Source organism: Acomys russatus, chromosome 32 (genome assembly GCF_903995435.1).
Source record: "Acomys russatus chromosome 32, mAcoRus1.1, whole genome shotgun sequence".
In the NCBI taxonomy this organism is placed as follows: Eukaryota; Metazoa; Chordata; class Mammalia; order Rodentia; family Muridae; genus Acomys; species Acomys russatus.
This window is the reverse complement of record NC_067168.1, coordinates 37,133,770-37,157,111: the sequence shown is the minus strand read 5'-3', so window position 1 is coordinate 37,157,111 and position 23,342 is coordinate 37,133,770. Positions and strand designations below refer to the sequence as shown.

Below are 23,342 nucleotides of genomic sequence, written 5' to 3'. Positions count from 1 at the left end.
TAGGTTACATACGAGTGGGGGCCTAGGTCCACTGCTTAAAGAGGGTCACACTGAAAGAGCAACAGTTTCAAGGCAATTGGTGATTCATTTCTATGGGCCCAGCCATGCAGCTCTTAAACAATCACATTATCATGAAAAGGCCACCCACTGGTTTCTGATTTTAGAATCAACCCATAGATTAAGCAGGGAAATTTTAAAGAATTACGGATAAAAGATAAATGGTATGAATGGCATTACCACAAAAGCCCAGCAGTAGAATTGGTACAGCCATCTGCTCCATCTTACACAGCAGTCTCCCCAAATCAACAGTCGAGAAATAGAGATGTAAATCTATTTTGAATTGTCAGCAGTGACTGTTTCTTAGAAGTAGGCTTAATTTTGGTTGTTTCCGATTCTATGTGGTTTCCCTCCTTTCTCCATGTGATTATATGGGTGCCACCTACACTGTTCAAATGTGGACTTGGGCAAGCGCTAAGAACATCAGAGGGGCTCTTGTAAGAGTTATCTCATTCTGTGTTTACAAAAACAAACACACTTCCTGAACACTGGAGGGGAAAGGGCTTACTTCCACCTACACATGCAAAGAGAAGAGAAACCAATTTGCATCTAATGTCACAGAACCAATTCCCCAACACCTCCCCACAAAAAAGTTGATTCATTGGCACTGTACCTGATAGGCCTTTAGAACCTGAAGCCAGCTTTTCCAGGTGACTGTTGATTTTCTCAACTGCTCTGAAGTTCTTGTTCCTTTTCAGGACATCCACAACAGACCGAGCGTGCCCATCTAGCAGAGTAGGGTCTGCTCCAAAGCTCAGGAGCATCTGCACATCCTCAGTTTGTCCTAGAGCAGGCCAAAATGAGAAAGGGGGATGCTCATGGCTCCTTCCATAAGGAGATGTCCCCATGAGTGCTGAAGGGACTGGGGTCCCTCTGGTTTAAGCAGCCTAAAATGACAGCCTTGGGCAGTCCACCCAACTCCCCCAAAGCAAGGAGTCCTGGTGTGGAGTGGGAAGGACAATAGCTTTTAAGAGGTCCAGAAGTGCACTCCTCTCTACCTTTCTCCCCTCTCCTTGGCAACAAGCAGAGAGAGGGGGAATCTGGTTACTAGGCAACAGTTACAGCTGTAAGGATAAGAGCAAGCTGTGACTTCAGATTTCTTTATCCCCTGGAGAGGAAACAGAATATTGTTCCAGAAAAAAAATAAAGATAAAAATGAATATGTACATACATACATATATACATACATAACACACAGACACACACACACACACACACACACACACACACACACACACACACACCCTGCTGTCTGACTACAGAAGAAAAAAGTAACAATTGCTTTGGCATTAGGATTTGTTGTTGCTGTTGTTGTCGTTGTCGTTGTCCCAACCTTCTGGCTGTCAGCTCCACTTGTGCTCTGATGTACATATCTGACAAGCATCAAGGGGTCTCAGTGATCACAGATGTGACTATTCTTGGAATGGAGCAAGTATGTCTCTGGGGTGCACAGGACTTACACAGGTTCAGAGAATTAAATCAATGCAGACCTTCCACTCACCTGTGTACTTCCTACAGCTCACTGCCTGACAGGGTATCTCTATGCCAAGTGTCAGCCTGCTCCCCGTGCTGTCCTCCTCCTCTCTGTACTCACAGCTGCCTCTCTCACTACACAAAGAGTAAACACCTACTTCCTACCAACTGAGATCTTACTGTGGTAGGCACAGTACTCAGCCCTAAGATTCCTGATCCTTGGTGTCTGTATACCTAATCATAGATTAATCTAGGCACTGCTGTAATGAGACTCCCCAAGTCCCAAATGAGCTAACCTTAAGAAAGATTGTCCAACTGGACCTGACCTAGGAATATGAGAGTCAAACACCAAAGTTCTGGAGATCAGAGAGGAAAACCAATCATCAAAGAATCAAAGCTAGAGGACAGGGTGCACAGCAAGTTCTCCCCTGATGTTTTGAAGGTATAGGATGCCAGAGAGTGACTTCGTATGGACTGCAGAAACTCAGAGCAACTTCTGGCAGATATTCAAAAAGGAAGTTGAAACCTCAGGCCAGTATCTTAGATTCACCCCACCAATTATGCCTGAAAGCAGACCTAGAATTCACAGCCAAAGCCAACACCTTGATTTCAGCCCTTTTGAAAAATCAGCAGAAGACCCAGTCACGCCATGCAAGACCTACGGAACTGTGAGCTTAAAAATGAGCATCCAACAAAGGGAAGGGTGTCGTTGCAGGCCGCCATACTGAGGGAACTTCGTTACACAGCACAGGAAACTAACACAATTATTATAGTATTAAAAAGGGATGTAAAGCCTTCCCATGTAAAGGCTATCAAATGGACAATAGAAACTAACTGGTTCTTGTTTTAAAAAGCATTGCATGAGCAGGCAAGACTACTTAGCACTTGCCACTAAGGCTGACACCCTTAACTTAACCCCTGTAATCCATATGGGGGAAAAAAGAGAATCAACTCCCAAAAGGTGTTTTCTTCTTACACGCATCACACATACACATACACAAATAAATAATTAAAAATTTAAAACATATACTTAGTGTTGATTTAAAAAAAGAAAAAGAAAGAAAAAAATCCCTATTTCCACTGTTGCTTGCTCACCAAATCTGCTCCACAGAATAGTATCACCAGGCATAAGCATCATTCCTGTCACCTCCATCCACTGACCCTGAGATTTCATTACCCCTGAGATCGTAGAGATAAAATGTTTTGTTTGTTTGTTTGAGAAAAGGTCTCACTATATAGACCAGACTGGCCTCGAACTCAAAAGAGATCCACCTGCCTCTGTCTTCCCAGTGCTAGGATTAAATGTATATGCCATCACACATAATTCAAAGAAGAAGAAGGCAGGAGGAGGAGGAGGAGGTAGAGGAGGAGGAAGAAGAGGAAGAGGAGGTGATAATGGTTCTTATGTAACCAACAGAAAGCAGATACTGATGGGTCTCTGAAGGTTTGGGGAAATCGGTGTCATCAAAGAGCTCCATGGAGTGAACAGCCTTCCTCCTTCACAGTCTAACAAGGCTGTCCACGTCACCACAGCCAACCTCCCTTCACCTATGCCAGTCTCTCATATAGGTGGCCAGTACAGCATCATGTGTATGACAGGATGAAATTCCATGTTAGGTTCTAAGGACCATAAAGACCATGTCAGTTACCGTCAGTTACCTGGCTCACGGTTTATCTCAGGCAGCCAACACAGATTTAGTATAAGACCAAGGCCCTTTGTAACATATGGGAAGGGTGGGTGTGGGGGAAATGTAGCCAGAAGCATGTTCTTGAATCACTTGACCCCACAGAAACCACTTAGGGTCAAAAGAGTACAGGAGCCCAATGACTCTCCTCACCTACTACTTACAGCCCATTCTCCTAGTCATTTTAGCTCAAGGGTTGGAGCCTGCCATGTGTGGGTTTTCTAATGCCTGCAGTTATTGTCCACTGCACACCCCAGCATATTGTCCCCTACTCACGCTTGAGGGAGTATCCCGGGAAGTGGGCAGCAGCAACATGCAGGACAGTGCAGCCAGCATCATCTCTGTGGTTGATGTGACCTTTCCACTCAGGCTTGTACTCCATTATCCACATGAAGAGCTGACTTTCCCCTAGGCAGAAATAAGTTCAAATATTATTTTCTACATAAAATCAGCAAAGCAAAGCAACTATATGCTTCCCAAAGGGATCCAAATGGGACTACAGCACACATTTCTACTCTCCACCGAAAGGTGAGAAGAGAGGCAAGCACTGCGTGGTCATCGCAGGTCGGTCTCCCTAGAAGCATGACAGGGACTCTTGCCCATGTGATTTACTGAGGGGGAGAAACTCAGGAGAAAGGGGGTGAACAACGCAGGGCAGGGCAGGGCAGGGCAGGACAAGGCAGGGCACGGGAAGGAGCTGAGAACATGTACTGAACTGCATCTGGCTCTTCTGGCTCTAGCTATTGTAAAGAGGAGACAGGTCAGGTCAGGGCCTTGAACTTCAGGACACAGGCAAATTTATTTATTTATTTATTTATTTATTTTCTTTCTTTCTTTCTTTTTTTTCTTTCTTTTTTTTTTTTTTTTTTGTTTGTTTGTTTGTTTGTTTGTTTGTTTTTCAAGACAGGGTTTCTCTGTGTAGCCTTGGCTGTCCTAGACTCACTTTGTAGACCAGGCTGGCCTCGAACTCACAGCGATCCACCTGCCTCTGCCCCCGCCCCCAAGTGCTGGGATTAAAGGCGTGCGCCACCACCGCCTGGCCACAGGCAAATTTCTAATCTTCACCTGTCTCATTTGAAAATGGGTCCAGGATTAGACTACTTTTAGTCACACTTCACTTTTAAATGTTTATCTTGCGATCCCTGTGTAAGAGGAAGGGTAGCATCGTGTACAGAATCTCAAGTGTATAGAATGGATAGTGATGGAGCAGAAATAAAAGATGGAAGAAGAAAGCCCCAGGCCCTGGCCAGCCCAGTCCCCCCCTGGGAAGACAACACAGCCAGGAAGAGCTAAACAGAGCTTTCTTGGCTCCTTCTGGTCCAGGCAGATGTCAAATTTACACCTGGCAAGAAAACACAAGTTTCTATCTGAAGCATTGGTGTAAGTGTATGTGTGTTAATGATGGACTCAAATGTTTAATATTTTAAACCGAATGATGAAGCTTTAAAGGGTCTATTTTATGAAAATGACAGCCCTGTTAGCTCTAGGGGCACATGGCCTGTAGTCCCAGCTACTCTGAAGGCTGAGGCAAGAGGAACACAATTCTTTTTTTTTTTTTTTTTTTCTTCCCTTCTTTTTCATTTATTTATTTATTTATTTTCTTTTTCTTTTTTTTTTTTTTTATTAATTTATTCTTGTTACATCTCAATGTTTATCCATCCCTTGTATCCTCCCATTCCTCTCCCCCCCCCCATTTTCCCATTATTCCCCTCCCCTATGACTGTTCCTGAGGGGGATTACGTCCCCCTGTATATTCTCATAGGGTATCAAGTCTCTTCTTGGCCACTTGCTGTCCTTCCTCTGAGTGCCACCAGGTCTCCCCCTCCAGGGGACATGGTCAAATGTGAGGCACCAGAGTACGTGAGAAAGTCATATCACACTCTCCACTCAACTGTGGAGAATATTCTGACCATTGGCTAGATCTGGGAAGGGGTTTAAAGTTACCTCCTTTATTGTCCTTGGCTGGTGCCTTAGTTTGAGCGGGACCCCTGGGCCCAAATCTGCCTATCATATTGTTCTTCTTGTAGATTTCTAGGACCATCTGTATCCTTTTATTTTGTTATTTCTCCCATGCGTCTCTCATTTAGAGTCCAATAGGATGCCTTCCCCCTCTGTCCCAGTTTCCTGGTAAGTGAAGGCTTTCGTGGGACATGCCCTTGGGCTAGTATGCAGATATAAGTGAGTATATACCATTTGATTCTTCTTTCTGCTTCTGGGTTAACTCACTCATTATGATCATTTCTAGCTCAATCCATTTATCCACAAATTTCGGGAATTCCTTGTTTTTAATAGCTGAGTAGTATTCCATAGTGTATATGTACCACAGTTTCTTTATCCACTCTTCTACTGAGGGACACTTAGGCTGTTTCCATGTTCTGGCTATTATGAAAGAGGAACACATTTCTAAGGCCTTCCTGAGTTATAACATGAATTCAAAGCCAGAGAGAGTAACTAGCAAAACATGGTCTCAAAATTAGAAATGGGTGTGAGGGTGAGAGTAGCTCAGTGGCAGACAGCTTGTCTCGCATGTGTAAAGGCCCTTCCTTCTATCCTAAGGGAGAAAGAGGAAGGGAGGTGGAAGAAGAGAGAGAGGAGGAGAGAGTGTGCAGCCTCATGGTCTTCTCAGGGATCTCCCAGCCATAGTCCCAAAACACAGCGCTAGGCCCTCTGGGCTAAAGAGAAAAACGTGTTGAGGCACAGAACTGTGCAGGCTACCTCTGTCTCAAAGTTACCTGTTCCAATCCCTATCTGGGGCTCTATCCTTCTGTCTAAAAACTTAAAAATCATAAAATCTTTACAAGCTGGATCTCTGGTAACTACTAGGTGTCAGGAGAAATAAAGATGTTGTGTACTCGCTGGAAACCTGAATTGCTCAGACAGTCTGCTTCAAGTGGTTCGACTCTGGGCAGAGCCCTCGGGCTCTCACTAGGTGGGTTTGTGAAGGGGGCACTCACTTGCTTGGATGCAGAGCCGCATGAGGGCATGGAGAGGGCTGGGTCCAATGGTTTCAATTTTTGCACCAATGGAGATGAGCCACTGGACCAACATGGGTGCTTGTTCCATTTTATCATAAAGTCCAATGAAGGCATATTTCTGGGAAAAAACAACGGCATATACTAGCAGAGTCACGGAAGTCACTACATCAGTGCTAAACTTAAGCTCCCTCGTCCTCACATTTTTGAATCAGAACAACCTGCATTGGTTATGCTCAGCCTGCAAGCACCAGGAATAACACATCTGCAATGAAGCAGCTGCTGGGGAAGTCCATGGCCTCCTCCCTATAAAGGCACATTTCTAGAATCACCCCCTTACCTCAAAGAGATTTTTCAGTGACAACTCGGGGACATGGATATTGCTTGGCAGCCGGTCTTTCTTTGATGACAACAGTAGAAATGACTGCTTGTAAGGAACAACAAGAAAAGGTTGGCATAGCAACATTATCCACAGAGGTTATTAGAACAGAAAGGTTATTGTATGAGTCAACGACAACAAGCAAGAAACAAGCTTCATTTAATTTGTAAAGCTACCTACAGAGTTTGTCAGCCTGAGCCATGATAACCAAAGTCTCTCTGTCTAAGTTCCTTCCTGGCTGACTGTGAGCAAAGTTCTTTCTAATTCCCTCACAACCCACTAAGGACAAGCTTCTCTAACATGAAGCAGCATGGCAGGGGATGAGGGCAGCCTGTTGTCGCACAGACCTCAAGTTCCAGGTTCTGTATGACCATGCCTAGAGGCATAACCCCAGCCTCCCTCATACACATCCCTGCCAATGGACCAGGGGCATAGTCGCTAAGACTAAGGCCACATTTTGCTCTAGGTCCTTTCAGCCTGGCTTAGCCAGTGCCCACCTCCACAGGCCCAGTGTCTCTGTTCAGGCCTAGAGAATGGACTCAGGGTTCTGAGAGTTATGACTACTGGCCTGGCTTTTACAAGATGCTCAGTCCCCAGTGCTTACAAAGTGCCTACACATCACCACAGCCTGGATTTTGGGCCTGCTCCCTTGGGCTGGACTCCTGGGCCTTACCTTAATCATGTAGGATGATAATGTCAAGTTATTATAAGACTCCTTAACTCAGAAGTTTAAGAGATGGCTCAGTGGTTAGAAGCACTCGTTGCTCTTCCGGGGGACCAGATATTGATCCCCAGCACCCATATGGCAGTTCACAAACATCTGTAACTCCAGCTCCAGGGGATCTGATGTCCTCTATTACCCCCCTTGGGCACCAGACACGGGTGTAGTGCACAAATACACACTTAGGCAATCATCATACACATTTAGAAAGAAAAAGAAAACCTGTTATCTCAGTGCTTAGCACATTATAAAGCTTCAGCACACATGAGCAAATTACCACTAGGTGCCCTTAACCATTCTTTTTAAATTCTCAGCAAAACCCTAATAAAGTAACACTGTATACTACAACTTACAAATGAAAAGCTGAGGCTCAAAGGAGAAATTATTGGTTCAAGTAGTAAATGAAACATTATGTCTCAAGGATACCTCCAATCTCACTTAGCTGTTATTCACCAGCTAGCAATCTCTTAAAACTACACAGAAACCTTGAGTTGTGAAGATGGCTCTCTTGGTAAAATGCATGTCATGCAAATATTAGGATCTGAGTTCAGGTCTCCAGCATCCACATAAAAGTCCAGGCACAGAAATAGGCATCTATAACTCCAGATGAGGCAAGAGAAGATAGGCCAATCCCTGAAGCTCATGGGCCAACCATCCTATCTGAATGATGAGCTCCAGGTTCAGTGACAGATCCTCTTCAACAAAATAATGTGGAAAGTGATTGAGGAAGACACTCAACATCAGCCTCAGGCCTCCACACAGAAGCACACACATGCACATGCATCTGTATGCACATATGCACACACAAAGAAGTACACATCACATATATTGTACACAACACACACATATACACACAGAGGCACACATGCATTAAGTATGCATGTGTACACACACCCACACAGAGATAAATAAGCAAATGTTTTTAATAAGTTATTCTGGTATCAAGATAAACAAATAACACATTACATTCTCTTGGGGTCAAAGAAGAAACTAACTTAACAGAGTGTGTGTTTTCCTAGTATGAGAGTAACTTCCTGTACTCACATGCCATAATCCTTTCTTTGCCAGCTTATCTATTACAGATTGCCACACTTCTGTTGAAAATCCAGCAGTGAAAATATGATCAAAGCAGGGCAAGAAACTCTGCAAAACAATGGAGTCACCTGAAAGAAAATGCCATAGTTTAGAAACGTTCAAGTGAGGGAAGTCAGAGCCTTGAGGAACAGTTCCCAATGCAGACCACAGAGAGTCAATGGTAAGTTAAAGACATCAGCAGGAAAATACATCTCAAAGTAAAGCGTGCACACACTAAGAATAATAATATTTAATAAAAAATAATAACTCTTAGCAGATTAGAGGAAAAATACTTAAAAGTCACAGGAAAGAACAAAATCACCAATGCTGGAGCATCTCCACGCCCAGCAAGAGCAAACAGAGGCTCTGTGGTTAGCAGCCAGGGCTTCAGATCCAGCTCGACACCTGCAGCTGACACAGGAGCCAGACCTACCCTTCCCCACCCCACTAGGCCAGGAGCAGAGCTGACCAACCCCAGGGCATCTGACTCTTCCACTGGGCCAGCAGCAGCGACAGGATGGCTCTTTGGGCCACCACCTTACAGATCCTTATAGATGTGACATCTAGTCAATGTATTATTTATACTGGGCTACATTAGGTCAGAGTATGTGTTGACATGTGCACAATCTGTCTTACGTATAAGACCAACTCATATTTAAATATTTAAATAAAGCCGGGAGTGGTGGTGCATACCTATAATTTCAGCACTCCCGGGAGGCAGAGGCAGGCAGATCTCTGAGAGTTCGAGGCCAGCATGGTCTACAGAGTGAGTCCAGGACAGCTAATGCTACACAGAGAAACCACATCTCAAAAAAAAAAAAAGATTTCAAAATAATAAATCCATGCTCCAAGACACAGAATTTCTCTGTCCCATGTGTGCACATATCTTTTCTTCTTCCCATACTTCATGTTACAAAAAAGTTAACACTTTTCAAGCTCAGAGGGGGATAAAACCTCCCAAGGTTCCAGAGTGCTACCGAACTGTGGTCAAGTTCCAACGTTTAGTCAAAAGTCTGCTTGAATGAGCTTTAGTTTAAAAACCATGTCTTCAAAAACAAAATAATAATAATAATAATTTAAATATTGATGAAGGTTCCACTTTCATCTACTATATCTCTTTAAAATGGATAGTAAGTGTTCATTGCCTACAGCCATAGTGTATGGTCTTGTTTAGAACAGAAAGTCATATGTAGGTTGAGTCATCAGGTACGGTGGTTGATTGCATTCTATTATTTCTCTTAGGCCGTATAACTGCCAGTCCAAAACAAGTCGAACTGACTACCTGATCGCAGCGTCGTCAGGAGCTTGCCCCTCTGGTAGCTCTTGAATTTTACCTTCGTGTGATACAGTGGGCTGATCATGTTACACTGAAGGTAGATTCAAACACACACCAGACTCATGACGCAAAAGCCAACTTTAACAACTTTTGAATTCAACTTTTTTTGCAAAACATGGGTTTATACATTTTTTAAAAAAGAAGCAGGCTGTTAAATTTTTAATTAAAAAGTCTCCAAAGTATGATAGAGAAAAAAAAAAAAAAAAAAAAGAACAAAATCACCTACAACAAGGAATATAAGCAGAAGCTCTCTAACCAGTGACAAAGGAAACCTACACGGTATAAAACAATACTCCAAAAGCCCTGAGTCATAGTGTAACAGGACTTCACTGTTTTTAAAAAGGCACAAGCCACTGAGGCTTCCAAATGCTTTCTGGTAAGACCAGTTTCATTCCAACTGAATACATTAGCCCCAAAAGAACATTCTGGACTCATTTTTCCCATGAGGCATTTGGAGTAAGAAACAAGGACTTAAAATACTTTCCTCCAGTTTGACTTACTGCTCATAGTTGTGAAGATCCCAACAAGGAAATCAGGAACCTGCACTTGGTCTGGGCTTCTCTGCAAAAGTCGTAGACCCTCAAAAAACATTCGAGCCGCTTCATAGGGCTGGAGCAAGTGCAGCAAAGAGTAACCAGCTCGGTAGTATCCCTGGAAAGGCAAAGCAAAGCTGTGGTCTTCCCATTGCCTCTAAGAAAAGCAAGACGGCAATGTGGAAAAATCCAACCCCATAAGTCTCGCTGTGCAAACTCAACTCTCCTCTCCCCCCCCCCCGCACCCCACCCCCATGTATGTGGGGTAAGGGGGCTTGTGTGGAAGCCAGAAGTCAATGTCATGTGTCTTCCCCTATTGCTCTCCATTGCACTTTTTTAAAACTAAGAACTCTCACTGAACCATTTCAGCAAGACTGGCCAACTGGCCAGCCAGCTCTCAGGATCCACCTAGCTCTTTCTCCAGCTAGTGCTGGGGTTACAGGCATGTGGGTACTGGTGGTTCCAAACTGAGTTCCTCATGCTTGCTCAGCAAGCACTTTTCCCACTGAGTCACCCCCTCAGTCCCAAGAAGGGCTTCCAACAAGCATGAGGCTCAGGCTTCCCACATTATACTCTGTGCCATGTTTTTCTGATATATTTTACCTGTTAAACCTCTAATTCCTAATGTGACAGAGAGGGAGAAAAGCAGGCTGCTTCCGGCCGTGTCTTTGGCCTATTGTTCATACTGCTAATCACAGTCTGGGCAGGAGAAGAATGAAAAGTGTCCCATGACTGCTGCTCAGGAAAAGAGTGAGACTTCTGCGTAAACACAGAAGTTGTTCCTTATTCTTTTCACTCCAAGTAGACACAGTGTTCACTAGTATGCAAGAAAAAAAAACGCAATGATAAGCATTGAGTATTGCTGAGTTCTGTGTGATAAGCATTGAGTATTGCTGAGTTCTGTGTGATAAGCAATAGGAACAAGAGGCAAAAACTTTTTTTTCTAAATAGAAGAAAAGTACAACAAGACGGCTCAGTGAGTACAGGCCCTTGCTGCCAAGCATGCCTGGGGTTTCCTCATCGTCCCAAGCATGCCTGGGGTTTCCTCATCGTCCCAAGCATGATTTGGGCTCAGGTCCAAGACCCACAAGAGAAGAAAAGAACCAAGTCCCACAAGCTGTCCTCTGATTCCACATACATCAGGGCACAATCACGCTCCCAACACACACACACACACACACACACACACACACACACACACACACACACACACAATAAATAAATAAATAGGTAGATAAATAGGTGAATACATACATACATACAAAAAATAATATTTAAGAGGGAGACTGGTCTGGTTTTACATACATACAGGTGCAGGACTCCACATAAGAATGCACTGCCTTCTCCAGTTTAGTCATCTACAGTGGCAGGGATCCCCCAAGACTCCTGTCATTGTTAACAGGAAGTGTTCACAATCTGGAGTCATGCAAAGGCAAGCATTTTAAAATTCCGCTTAACCTTGATCTCTCGGTGTTTATTGCCTTTCTTTGGACATCTAAAGAACTTAGGTAACAACTAGAAAAAAAGAGGGAAAACTACATTTGTACTGTGTTGGGTTTATTTGCTTTCCCACCATGTGAGCTGGCACAGAATTTCCCATTTATCTGTTTCCTCAGACCTAAAATCTTGTCTTTTATTCTGTAGGTATGAAGAGAACAGGAGTATGCCATCCCCAAACGCTGCTGTGGCATGAGAATTACTTTAAGAGGAAGGCATTTGTGATTTAAAAGAGGCAGCCTAAAGCCTTCCTGGAGCGTCCCTAGCCACCTCACACAGGGTCAATCACCTCGCTTAAAGAAGCTCTTGGATCACAGAGACCAACCTTCAGCACTGAGGTGAAGGCACATAATCCTTCTTCCAGAAACACCTCTTACTTCCCATTGGTTCCCCCACAAGTTGCGGCCCCTACACCTAAGGTTCCTTTCAACTCCACACTCTTGTTTAAAAAAATGACGTAAACTACGCTGGGCAGGGGTGGTGCATGTCTTTAATCCTAGAGAGGCGGAGGCAGACAGATCTCTGTGAGTTCAAGGCCAGCCTGGACTACAAAGTGACAAAGCAAGTTCCAGGACATCCAGGGCTGTTACACAGAGAAACCCTGCCTTGAAAAAAAAAAAAAAAACTAAACAAAAAGACATAAATTTCTGGGCTTGTCCCCTTCATTAGAATCTTCTAGGAAATTCTTAATCTAAAAAATTGTAACAAGTAAAATTTATGCTCTTTTCCTCATCTTAATCCACTGGGGCTCCAGCCACTGAGCTAAAGGGGGCTAGCATTTTCCTCTACTACAGAGAACAGTAAGAGGGAGAGAACAAGAGAGCCGCCTAGGAGCTCTGAGTAAGAATGGAGCACGGCTCTGGTTGCTGTGCTATCAGGAGCTGAGAATATAAAGGCAGGAGGAAACTGGAGCATCCTTCAGAACTTCCTCAGGCCACAGGCACAACAGTGGGAAGGCAAGCAGGGCCCAACTACTCCCCACCGTGGCATGCCCTTGAGAAGAATCTCAGAAACGTGCTTCCATTTTCAAGCTCAGTAGCTTCTAAAGTATCTATCCTCTAAGCTGGGAACATAGCTCAGGAGAGGAGTGCTTTCCTAGGTGTACTAATGGTCAATACCTACTTACAATGCAAGATATCCACGCCTTCCTCCTAGTATTTGAGTCATGCATAGCTCCAGCCCCTACCTCTTCCCATTGTGTTCTGCTTCCAACAACTTTGTTCCGTCTCTCCTTAATTCTAGAAGCCCTAAACATCCTCTTATTTTACAGTTGAGGACCCTGAGCTGACAGCTAGATCTGTAGTGCACATCAGAGATTGTGATGAAAAAGCTAATGTTTGGTGTTTTCCTGCTTTATGGAGGAGCCTTTCCCAGATCGCTAACTTAACACGTCACAGTCTACTATGTCAGATAGCTATAGACTCCTGTTTAACTTGAAGCCTCGTCTTTTACTTCCATGCTATTCTTCTCTTTGTTTGAGTATGAATTACTCAAGGTCTGAGATGATGTCTCTCCCTCCTTTTGTGTATCCTGAAACACCAGTGATGAAGTTGCCTTACAAGGTGGGCACTCAGGACATTTCAACTGAAAAAGCATCAAAGTAGTACTTGCCAGACCAGTCATACTGGTGCACATCTTTAATCCCAGTACTCAGGAGGCAGGGGCAGGCACATCTCTTTGAGTTCAAGGCTAATCTGGTCTATATTGTGAATCCCAGGCCAGCCAGGGATACATAGTGAGACTCTTATAAAAAGAAAAGAAAAGAAAAGAAACACACACACACACACACACACACACACACACACTCACACACCATATACTGACCTTTGTTAACAGCCTTACTGGCCTCTGGAACTTCCCTGCTCCCCTCAAAGGGTCTGATTCTACTGAACTGCTATCTGAAATAAAGCCTTGCTAAAATAAAGTAAAGGCCACCTGCAGATCAAGCATCTTTGTCTAACTATCTCATTTCTAAATGAGGTCCTCCAGTCTCTCACTGAACTCCAGCTAGCAGGGAGTCGGGCTCCACTCTCCTCAGGCAGTATGTTTCAACACTCACCATCCCTGTACCTAGCTCCTCTGGAGAAAGGGTCCCTCAGCCCATGGACTTCTGTCTGAAGAGCAAGTGCATTTAAAGAGAAGCCTTTCTAGAATATTCTCTTTACAAGAAGGAAAAAAAGCAAATTAAAAGGAGAGAAGAGGAGCGATGAACGCACTCTTACCTTCACATAGGTTGGGTCCCACTGGAGACACTCCTTGGCAGCAAGAAAAGCCTCGTTCCATTTCCCAAGACTGTAAAATGCATTGGATTTGTTGCACAGCAGCACAGCCAATTCCCGAGGGGGCATCCTGTGAGCAAGAAACAAGGCAGCAATCAGTGAAGCCATCACTCTGTAAAGGACAGTCCTCAAAGGCTACCACTCTGGAGCTGGCTGCTGTCACCGGGCAGAGGGTTTTAGCAGGAGGTATCTGTTATGCATGTTAAGATCTGTCAATTTTAACTCCCTAAAAAAAGACTGGAACATTTACAATGTACAGGCCTATGTTTCCCTGCTCCCAAATACTTGCTCACACTTTTTTTTTTCTGAGACAGGGTTTCTCTGTGTAGCTGTGGCTGTCCTGGACTCACTTTGTAGACCAGGCTGGCTTCTGAACTCACAGGCCTCTGCCTCTGCCTCCCTGAGTGGTGGGATTACAGGTGTGAGCCACTACACCCAGCTTCTGCTCACACTTTTAATGACAAATGCTTTCAACATCTTAATTCCATTCCCCACACTGATCGATACAAATGTTTTTATTTGTAGACAACATTGGAGAAAATGTAAAATGATGATGCCATAAAGATGGGGATGGGAAGGCATTCCTGCCACAACTTTCAAGAGTGCAGATGTGGCAGGACACATCCCACACCCATGCCACAGCAGAGGAAGGACTGCTCAGAACACGTAATTACACAGTCTCCATTGCCAACCCTGGAAACAGGCTGTAGGTAAGTGGTCTCTCCAGGCTGGAGGCAGGGAATTCCACTGTACTTGAACCCACTGGGTGGATCAAAGGGAAGACAAGGGCTCTGGGTGAATGAGGCCCCAGCTTCTAACTCCTGCTTGTAAGGAGGGCCATAGTTGGAAGGTGGCCAAAGAAGGGCCCTCGGAAGCATGGCTGCACCCAGAGCACATATGGCAACAAGGGCAATGCTAAGAACAAGCTGGAAGAAGAAAGAAGTTCCAAATGCACCACAGTATCTAGGGGAATCCCAAGTGCCACTGGAATGTTAGACACACAGGGAGGGAGAAAACAAGACTTAGCAATTCCTTTTCATTTTATAAGTGTGAAAATAGCAAGTCACTATGCAAAAACAAATTATCTAAATCTTGTAAATAAAAGCAAAAAAAGTCTCTGTTCCTGTCCTCACTCTCAAGCTCCCGTATGTCTGCCTTCATAACTGCCAACTACCCTCCCAAGTGAAGGGATACAGCCCAGAACACACAGGAGACACTGAGGTCAACAGCAGAAAATTAAGAGAGAAGGGAATACAAGTCAAATACAGGACCTCTGGGAGAGCAGCCCGTGCTCTTAACCTCTGAGCCACCTCTCCAGCCCCTAGCCAAAAACAATGCATGCAAAGAACCAAGACCTCTGTTCAGATGTAACTGATGGAACGCGATTCTCCCTCCTGGGGGGGGGTTGTCTGCAGCTGAACCTCTGACATTCACTCTGATACCCATGATTTGGTCACTGCCCCTTGGCAAGATGGCCTAGAAGGCACACAGAGGAAGGGGGTACAGGCTACCCTGATGAGACCTAACAGGCTGTCCCCAGACAGTTGGAGTAGGAGGACCATCAGAGGTCTAGGGGAAGAGAAGAGGCATAAGAGGGAGGCAGGGTGGGATGGGAAGAGAAGAGGGAGGGGATAACAATCCGGGTGTAATATGAAATTATAATAAATAAAATATTCATTTAAAAAAGCCAAACACAGGAACTCACTCACAAAACAGAAAAGGCTTTGGATGAGGACGACCCCCACTACAGATGACTCCTATCTGTAGGAGGGACATATCACTTCTTCAAAGAGCTCTCCCCACTCCACCCAACAAAGCAGCAGCCCTGCTAAACCCAGACTTCTGGCCTCCAGAACCGGAAGAGAACAATCTGTAGTCTTAAGCCACTAAGTATGTAGTTATTTGTCGAGCAACAAGAAACTAATATTACAATACAATAATGCTGAGGCATCAGGTACCTTTTCATGCATACAGGGAACTTTCCAGAATTACATTATAAATTATATATAGAAGTAGGCAAGATTTGCAAAAGCAAATTTCTTATGAGATTGTTTATTTTGAGAAATATAATTAGTGTTCATACCTTAACGCAATGCTGTTTTTATTTTTATTTCTGTGGGAAATGAACTTCTATAGTTAATAGTTTAGATTCTTTTATCAAGCTATAGATTTCACCATACTATGTACGTATCACTATTCTTTGTTCTTATTTGATCTTCTGCTTCCCACTGCCTTCTCCCTTATCCCTATCTTATTGTGGCTGGTTCCCCTCCTTCCGCTAGACAGTCCCCCAATATTTTAATACATTCATAATTATTTTCTCAGTTTTGAGTTATACTTCAGACTATATTGATAGCTATAACTATAGAAATAAAGGCTCTTTGCCATTCTCAATAATCTCTAAACCTGTCACACAATACTACAAATCTGAGGAGGAAGAAAGATCCAATGAGCCCTAGAACGCCTGTGGTATGCCTGTGGCCAGGGGTAAATGGCAGAGAAATTCAACAAGATGAAAGCAATGACAAGAAAGAGGCCTAGGGTCCAGCCACCCCAGGAACTCTCATCCCTTAACCAGATAGGAGGGGAAGTTCCATTGTGTTTCCTAATAGACTCCTGTTTCATTTTCCATTTCCCTGTTCCAATACCATTCCTTGACTCTCTGTACTAACAATGACTAGAGGATAAATAGGGAGTGGTATGAGAAAGGAAACAGAAACTAGGTGATAAGAAATGTGAAAAAGGGGGCTGGAGAGATGGCTCAGAGGTTAAGAGCACTGCTTGTTCTTCCAAAGGTCCCGAGTTCAATACCCAGCAACCACATGGTGGTTCACAACCATCTATAATGAGATCTGGTACCCTCTTCTGGCATGCAGGTGTACATGCAGGCAAAACACTGTAGACCTGATAAATAAATAAATATTTTTTTAAAAAAAGAAAAGAAACATGGAGAAAACATAACAATAAAAAGCTTGCTTAGTCAAAAAGAAAACAAAAGCTAGGAAAGCTGAATACTCACCACATTGTATGTAAGTGCAGAAGAATCTAGATGGCTTCATCATACTTTCAGATGAGCAGAGAGAAGCTCATGGTGTTAAGAACCCAGGTGCCAGATTATTTCCACAGATGAACATAGACATTTAGGTCTCTCATGTAGAAAGTGGAAGGCTGGCTCTCCTGCTTGCTACCAGGCCCATGTCACTTCCAAGGCTGTTTTGTGGACTCCACAGTTTATTCATTCTAACCCCACCCACCTTGAGAGAGCACGCCCTGTCACACCTCCTACTAAGACAGGATGTCTGAGAAGACCTTTCTTTTCTCAGTTTCCTTGCGCCAAGAACATTCCATTTACTCTGTGTTAGAGACCTGCTAGTAGCTGCTTCCACGCATAGGACAGTATAGCTGGCAGGTGTTGAGCACTGAGACAGTCACATTCACAAGTCACCACAGTCCATGAGGAGGTCCTGTTCCCATGGTTCACTTGAGAAAGCAGGCTCAAGGAGGCTCAAGTCACTTGCCTAATGATCTGTGGGTGACACTGTCCACTTTTTACTCAGCTCTGATCAATTCCAAATTTATGGCCTTGATCCTATGCATGTCCAGACAAATAAAATTCAGTTGATGATCCTTCTTTCCCCGCATAACATCCTGAAAGAAAGGGTGCTGTAATTCTACAGACCCCATCTGTAAGTGGTTAGGAAATGGGGCCACAGTCTCTCCAAGCCCTTTCTTCTTAATACTCTGTAAAACAAGCCTGAGAATACTTGATCCAGAAGTTGCTGATACCCCAGAAAGTACTTCGTCTTTCCCATCACAGCCTCATCTGCTCACTGTTACAGGTCCAGGACCTAGCACACAAGGCCAGTTAAACAGCTGTGGAAGAACCACACCAGACATGGAAAGGACACACATGACTATCTCAGGTTTGTCTCAAAGGTTGGTGAAAAAGGTCTGACAGCCCTGGCTACACGACATGGACTCTATCCAAGTATGTTGAGCAAAGGCAGGAGAGGAGACCCCTAAGAAAGCCTTAAGAAGAAACTATCAAGGTGATGGGAGGAAAGTGGGGTTCAAAAGAAAAGCCCCTTCCAGTACGCAACAAAAGCAAAGTGGTGGAATGTTGGCATAATGTTCTTGTGGACTATGTACAGTTTACTCTTGTTTATTCAAATGTTGATTTCACCACCCCATTCCCTGGATCAATCTGGACACTGCCTTGTGATGTTGACTCTAAGTGTGTGCAGTCTCACGTCTGTGTAAACACGTCACCATTTGGTCTCTGTGTTGTCAATAAAAACAAACTAGCCATCGCTGAGCAGTAACAGGATAGGGTGGGTCACCCTGACTGGGTGAAGGGAGGAAAGAAAGAAGGAAGGAGAGAATGGAGCCATAAGGAGAGACCAGGAAACATCAAGAGAAATTAACATGGCCTAGGAGATGGTTTTAAAGCAAGTATAATGTGACAAATCTGAATGGAAATAAACTGTACTAGCATGGAGGTTTAGGATGGAGTAATTATTGTGCAGCATTGTGCTGTAGACTAATTAAATAGATCCTGGTCTCTATGTGTGGTTATTTAGGTGTAAAGTTGGTTAAGAAGTAACCGCTGATATTATTAAAATAATAATTCAATATTAAATATTAATAATCATTCAACAGTGGGGAGAGTATTAGATATGACAACAGTACAGGCATCCATGCATGCCATGTACCTATGGGGACATAAAGTCTGTTGAGTTTCTTGTTGGCCAAATCAATTCCTGGATATGTAATAATTCTCATTGCCTTTATCATTTCGAGTCTTCTCAAGGAGTTGGAGGAAGGAGCAGAACTGAGCAGATATAGTAGCCCTGCTGGGAAGGAGATTTCTGAACCCCACTGCACTCCTTAGGTACAACTTCTTGAAAATGAGGCCTGTGACTCCTATACAAGTCAGAACACAAACTCTACCCACACTCTCCTGTGATTTCCAAATTATGTGTCTTACATTTATCCAGAAATGACTAATGAGGACATGAGAAAATGTCAAGAACTAACTTAAAGAAATAGAGATATGTTTTGCTTCCAAATACTGCCAGCCATTTGTCCAACAAATATTTATCGAGACTTGAGCATGAAAACCCACAGAATGACTGACGACGGCCATCATGAGTCCTTTACAAAGCCGTTCTGTTGCTGGGGACTCCAGCCACCCAGCTGTGGTGGTTTGTTATAACGCCAACATCCTACACGCTAATGCGGGAGAGTGAGCTTGAGGCCAGTCTGGGTTAGACAAAAAAAGAGACAAAAATGATTTCAAATTTCGGGGAACTATTTACAGGGAGCTAGCCTCACGGACGTTCACCACAGTGGAAAAGCTTTGTGGTTTGTAAAAGATCTAAGCCAATTATAGATTACCCATGCAACAGAGTCCCACACATCATCTATTTTGAAAATAATAAAACAAAACATTCAATGACTGGGTGAGTATGTAAAGGAAAAATATGGGCTGCGCAAAGTCATATGATCACAAATTAAATTTTCAATAGATAATGTATTGAAAATATGACAAAATGGTAACAACCACACCACTGAGATTAAGTAGGGATTGGGTTTTCCTGAATTTTCAACATTTCATGATGTGTGACCATGATAATCACACCACAAATGCTATTAAAAGGAGAGTGTGAGAGTTTAGCCGAATCCCAGCACAGATGTTTCTCTGGTTCAATGACAGTCCAGTAAGTACAATGACAGTTTGAAATGCTTTCAGAGACACCTACAGGGACCTCTAGGTGCTGTGTGGGTAAATGCTGAAGACAGTTCTGCTCCAAACCCTGCATTATTTCCATGAATCATGTCAAAGGGAAAGAGACTGGGATAATGTTTGTCCTGGGCCACTGTAGTAGAGACTGGGACCTCAGACAAAAGTCTTTCAAAAGGTTTCTTACTGGGCAACTTCCTGAACCTCTGCTATGGGACCACCAAGGCCAGGATGATAGATAGAACTCTTTGGCTCTTTATGAAATAATATCATCATCATCATCATCATCATTTGATAAAACAAAAATTTCTGGGCTGGATTGATGATTCAAGGCTAAGAGTCAACACTCACATGGCAGCTCACAACTGCCTTTAACTCTAGTTTCAGGGGGTCTATCACCTTCCGGCCTCTGCTGGCACTGCACACATGTTATGTGCAGACGTACATACATACAAAGCACCCATATACATAAAAATAAATAAACTATTTTTAAACATTTTGTGAACTAATTCTTTGGACAAAAGCAACATTTTGGTTATGATTGCTCTGAAATCTGCGTTGATCTTTTCCCTCTGTGAGGTAGTCTTTGAAATCTTTGGTCTTTCTGTGTCATTTTTCATAGAGTGTGTCCATAGGAAAGAACACAGGAGTAGTTCTAAACTAGCCTATTGTGGTTATCCTTGCAGACTAGGAGTTCTGTGGCTCACAACTCGCATCAAGCCAGTGTCTATTTAGACAGAACTTTATTGTGGGTCTCTGAAACAACAATGGAACTGGATGTGGTGACCTTCTCACCTTGTCCTATGCCCTAAAAGTTTGGCTTTGTGGCCAAAAATGACATAGTCTCTGATCTGTACCATGCAAGAGACACAGGTGTTAGCCCATGTCTTCCCAACCAGCCAGAAAGCTGTGAATTCAGGGTCCCAAAGATCTCAAGCAGAACTCTGCTCTCTGAGAAACTTGTGTTAAATGAGAGACTCCATTTTGAAGAAACATCTATTGCCTGATTTCTGTTAGCCTGGTTAGTGCTAGAATCACTCAGCTCAGGATCACAGATGTCACAAACCACAGGCTCGGTAGATAGTGATGTCACACGTTTTCATGCATGGTCAGAGACAGGTCCATTGACCTTTAACCAACCTGTGCTAGCAATGGTCTTTACACACTGCCCTAGTCTGTCTCCGAGAGTCAGTTTTGGATGGAAGCTCCACAACTTCTACAGCTTAGAGAACACCTCCAGCTTCTCTCACTCAGCCACCACTCCTGCTGACAGTTAACCTGCTTAGCTTGGTTTTGGTTCCCATATACCCTGACTTAGAATTCCCTTGGCATTTAATTACGCCTGTCTCAACACACAAAAAAATGTTCCGTGCTAATGAAAAGTTCTCAGTGAAGTTTGGCCACCATGGCATCACATATGTTCACAGTTCAGCTGTCCCCTGCCATGTGAATTTATGTACAAGGGAGGAATTAGGGATGAAGAAAGAAAGGGGAGCTCTTCTGGTCTTCTCAGTCAAATCTGAAATCTTTCAAGTGTACTTTTAAAGCCCGACATACATTCCTTTCTTAGTAAATTGTTCTTAGTCCAGAAGGGAAAAGAAGGTTGAAATTGTTCTGAATCCCTCACACAACTCCTAAACTCAGCACACCCCTTGTAACACTTCCTTCTTCTAGGGACAGCTTCTGATCAGCACATCTTACCAGTTCTTTTTGACAGCTCTAAGGGAACACATGGGTTACCTGGCCTTTGCATACAGGCCAGTTGAAGGGCTAGAGCCCCAAAATACGGCTGGACAATAATAATTTTCAGCTAGCAGAAGCTGCCCTCTTGCTCCGCTTAGAGAAACCTGGCTTCTTGTTGTTCTGGTTTTATGTGTGGCTCGGGGTTTGAGCTATCTGCTTGGACACAGCTTTGGTTTAAAACTTCGGTTAACACGTACAGCACTACATCAACTTTTGGTCACTTTTTCCTCCACAGATGAAACGAAGCTATATATTAAAATAAGAAGACAAAGTATTTAACACATTTCAAAGACAAATCACTGAAATTTAAATCTGCCACAGGGAAAAAAATTTTTAATTTTCATTTTGCCTACAAATCACTTCACATTATAGAAAAATCCAGTACAACTGGTTGGACATCTCAGACCCTCACTATCACTCCTATAACACGGCTGTGACGAGAAGTAAAAGTAACTCAGTTTGTCTTACAAACTGAATATGCTTCTAAAAACTACTTGAAGTGTGTCTGTTGATCTCAGAGTATACAAGGCCTGTCAGCAATGAAGATATTCTAAAGAGTTACACAAGTCCCTTCCTTTGCCTATAAGACTACATGGTCCCCAAGAAATTAGAATTTCCCTAAGAGTCTCACCCTGAAGCCTGGTGCCAACCAGAGAAGAAACTTGTCTCCCTGAAGGAAGCTGCACATCCTTCTGACAACATCACACTACCATGCAGGAAGAGACCAGAGGGGGGAAAACAATGATTGGTCAATGAGTTCACACCTTGACTATACACCGCTTAGCTATATATACCTCCAGCCCTCTGCATAAACCACCCACAAGTCACTTGGGCAGAGGCAAGAATCTTTTCTAATTTTCTGGCTCCTTCTCATTTTCTGGTTCATTCTATCTTCACCTGTGTCTGGCTTGTTCTCGCATTCAACCTCTCTCTGTAAAGCTCTCCTGGTAAAACTGCCTCCCGTGTCTCTCTCTCTCTCTCTCTCTCTCTCTCTCTCTCTCTCTCTCTCTCTCTCTCTCTCTCTCTCTCTCTCTCTCTCTGTATTGCCCCTTTAAGTAGCTTCCCTTTCCTCTTTCTTCTGGTGAGAGTTGGGTGGATCCTATTCTGTCAAATCTTTCTTTGATTTGTCACTTTTTCTACCACTCAATTAGACATCAATTTCAAATATGGGCATGTCCTTCTACAAACTATCTTGGGCTTCATTGTTCAGGCAATGTGGATGTAAGGCTATGAACCTAGGTACTGAAATACGTAGGTGTGTGGTCCTAAATGCCCTTCTACACTAAGCAAAATGTTAAACCTCAAAGGAAGAGGAAAGAGCCCAAAAAATGACAGGAGGTTGGTGGGAATGTTAACTGAGGAATGCAGAAGGTCTGCGCTTGTATTTGAGTGCACGTCAGTTAGGACGCACTTGGCCCCCAGAATGTATGACAGCATTAGACCCAGGAGGGGTAATTTTCTCAGAAGTTGGACTGGAAGAGCACACCGCCTTCTCTTTCTGTGACGCCATCTTGAACACACTGGCTCTGTGTATGCCATCATGCTTGTCTTCTCAAGGATGAAAAGGTCCCTGAAACTCGAGTGTCTCCTAACGGCGGGAAGAAGGAGCTGAGAAGGGCTACCCGGCTCTTGTCACCACTCAACACTTGAAAATAAGTAACACTTTCTCGAAGTCCCCCAAGTAGACTTCCTGTGTCTCTCTGGTGAGAAATAGGAATTGGGGGTGGGTGGAGTCAGTATCTGGCTCTATAATGGCAGGTGTTCAAAGAGAAGCTTTACAGGAGCGCAGTTCCACAGCAAGGTGTCTCCAAATGAGCCTGTGTCCTTATTACCCAGCCATGCCCTAGAGT

General features: G+C 43.7%; 1 protein-coding gene across 1 annotated transcript in view; it reads right to left on the bottom strand.

The window, feature by feature from the left end:
* Positions 1–23,342, bottom strand: part of Trank1 (tetratricopeptide repeat and ankyrin repeat containing 1) — a 78,311-nt gene that overhangs the window by 40,924 nt on the left and 14,045 nt on the right. Inside the window, exons 2-8 of the mRNA XM_051140105.1 lie at positions 13,950–14,076; positions 10,198–10,348; positions 8,332–8,450; positions 6,528–6,611; positions 6,170–6,308; positions 3,492–3,623; positions 671–841 (exon numbers count right to left, since the gene is read on the bottom strand). Coding sequence (XP_050996062.1) covers positions 671–841; positions 3,492–3,623; positions 6,170–6,308; positions 6,528–6,611; positions 8,332–8,450; positions 10,198–10,348; positions 13,950–14,076 — 923 coding nt within the window. The remainder of the gene's footprint in view (positions 1–670; positions 842–3,491; positions 3,624–6,169; positions 6,309–6,527; positions 6,612–8,331; positions 8,451–10,197; positions 10,349–13,949; positions 14,077–23,342) is intronic.